Source organism: Notothenia coriiceps, unplaced genomic scaffold, assembly GCF_000735185.1.
Source record: "Notothenia coriiceps isolate Sejong01 unplaced genomic scaffold, NC01 NC01_scaffold00030588, whole genome shotgun sequence".
Classification (NCBI taxonomy): Eukaryota; Metazoa; Chordata; class Actinopteri; order Perciformes; family Nototheniidae; genus Notothenia; species Notothenia coriiceps.
Genome location: NW_011363289.1, coordinates 1 through 1,360, shown reverse-complemented (window position 1 = coordinate 1,360; position 1,360 = coordinate 1). Strand labels below are relative to the sequence as shown.

The following is a 1,360-nucleotide window of genomic DNA, read 5'->3' as shown; positions in this document are numbered from 1 at the left end:
GCTTGTAATGAAGTATTTTGACATTAATGTATCAGGTATGTTTACTCAAGTAAAGCATCTGGATACTTCTTCCATCTGTGCCTATAACATTACTTCTTGTGCGAGTGAGAGAGCAGGAGAGAGAGAAGCCTTGACAGGCAAACAGAGAGTGAAAAAAAATGTCCCTCAGGAAGTGTGATTTTTGCTTTCTTTAGTGTTCTTAGGTGAATCTGAACGGGCTCCTTTATGAATGAGTGTGCGTCATTGCAGCGGATCCAATAGGAGCGCGCCTCCCGTGGTGCCGGATATAGAAACCGCTGTCCTCCAAGTTTCCCCACACTGAACCTCTCCGCACTTGGTGCACCAGCAACATATTTCCACTCACTTTTAACACTCATACTCTCTGTTTCCATGTTCTCACGCACAGAGGGATAATGGATTTAAACGGCACGCTGGCAGGGCGCGACTTTGTCGCCCTGGAGCAGCGACTCTTTGGGAATAACTCCTTGTTTGGAAACAGCCCCTATGGAATCAGCACCGCCGCTTCCAACACGGAGGAGGAAGACTTGGAAGTGAATACCGATGTTTACTCCAGGGTGATAGTCACTGTCATATACGCTGCTCTGTTCGCTGTGGGCTCTCTGGGGAACTCCATCACTCTCTACACCCTGCTCAGCAGAAAGACCCTGCAGAACCTCCAGAGCACCGTGCACTACCACCTGGCCAGCCTCGCCGTCTCCGACCTGCTCATCCTGGTCCTCTCCATGCCTATCGAGCTCTACAACTTCATCTGGTTCCACCACCCGTGGGTGTTCGGGGACGCGGTGTGCCGGGGTTATTACTTCCTGCGGAACAGCTGCTCCTACGCCACTGCGCTCAACATCACCAGCCTGAGCGTGGAGCGCTATATGGCCATCTGCCACCCGTTCAAAGCCAAGAGCATTATGTCCCGCAGCCGCACCAAGAAGCTCATTAGTGCCATGTGGCTCGCGTCCTTCGCGCTCGCCACGCCGATGATCTTCGTCATGGGCCAGGTGATGCGTAAAGGAGAGAATATATGCACCTCTATCGTGTCCCCCGTCACCATCAAGACCGTGCTCCAAGTAGGTGTCATATCGCTGCGTGTGTGTGTTTTGGTTTTACGCGCGGATTTATCCATAGTCGCTCTTACCACATCTGGGCTAATTCAAGGGGAAATTATGAATATGAATCTGTTGTTCCGAGCCACACGTCCCTGAAGCAGGGGCAGTAGAAAGTTATACGGGGTGCGAAAGGGTGGCATGAGGTTCCAGCTGGGGGGCACATGTTATCTCCCCCAAACATATTTCAACTTCAGAGACTTCATTTTCTGCATTCTCTGGTGTGTATGTGAATCACATAA

General features: G+C 51.1%; 1 protein-coding gene across 1 annotated transcript; it reads left to right on the top strand.

Moving 5' to 3' along the window:
• Positions 1–274: 274 nt before the first annotated feature.
• ntsr1 (neurotensin receptor 1 (high affinity)) lies at positions 275–1,354 on the top strand. Its single transcript, XM_010787532.1, has one exon. The coding sequence runs from the start codon at positions 414–416 to the stop codon at positions 1,215–1,217; it is 804 nt and encodes a 267-aa protein (XP_010785834.1). The 5' UTR covers positions 275–413; the 3' UTR covers positions 1,218–1,354.
• Positions 1,355–1,360: the final 6 nt, after the last annotated feature.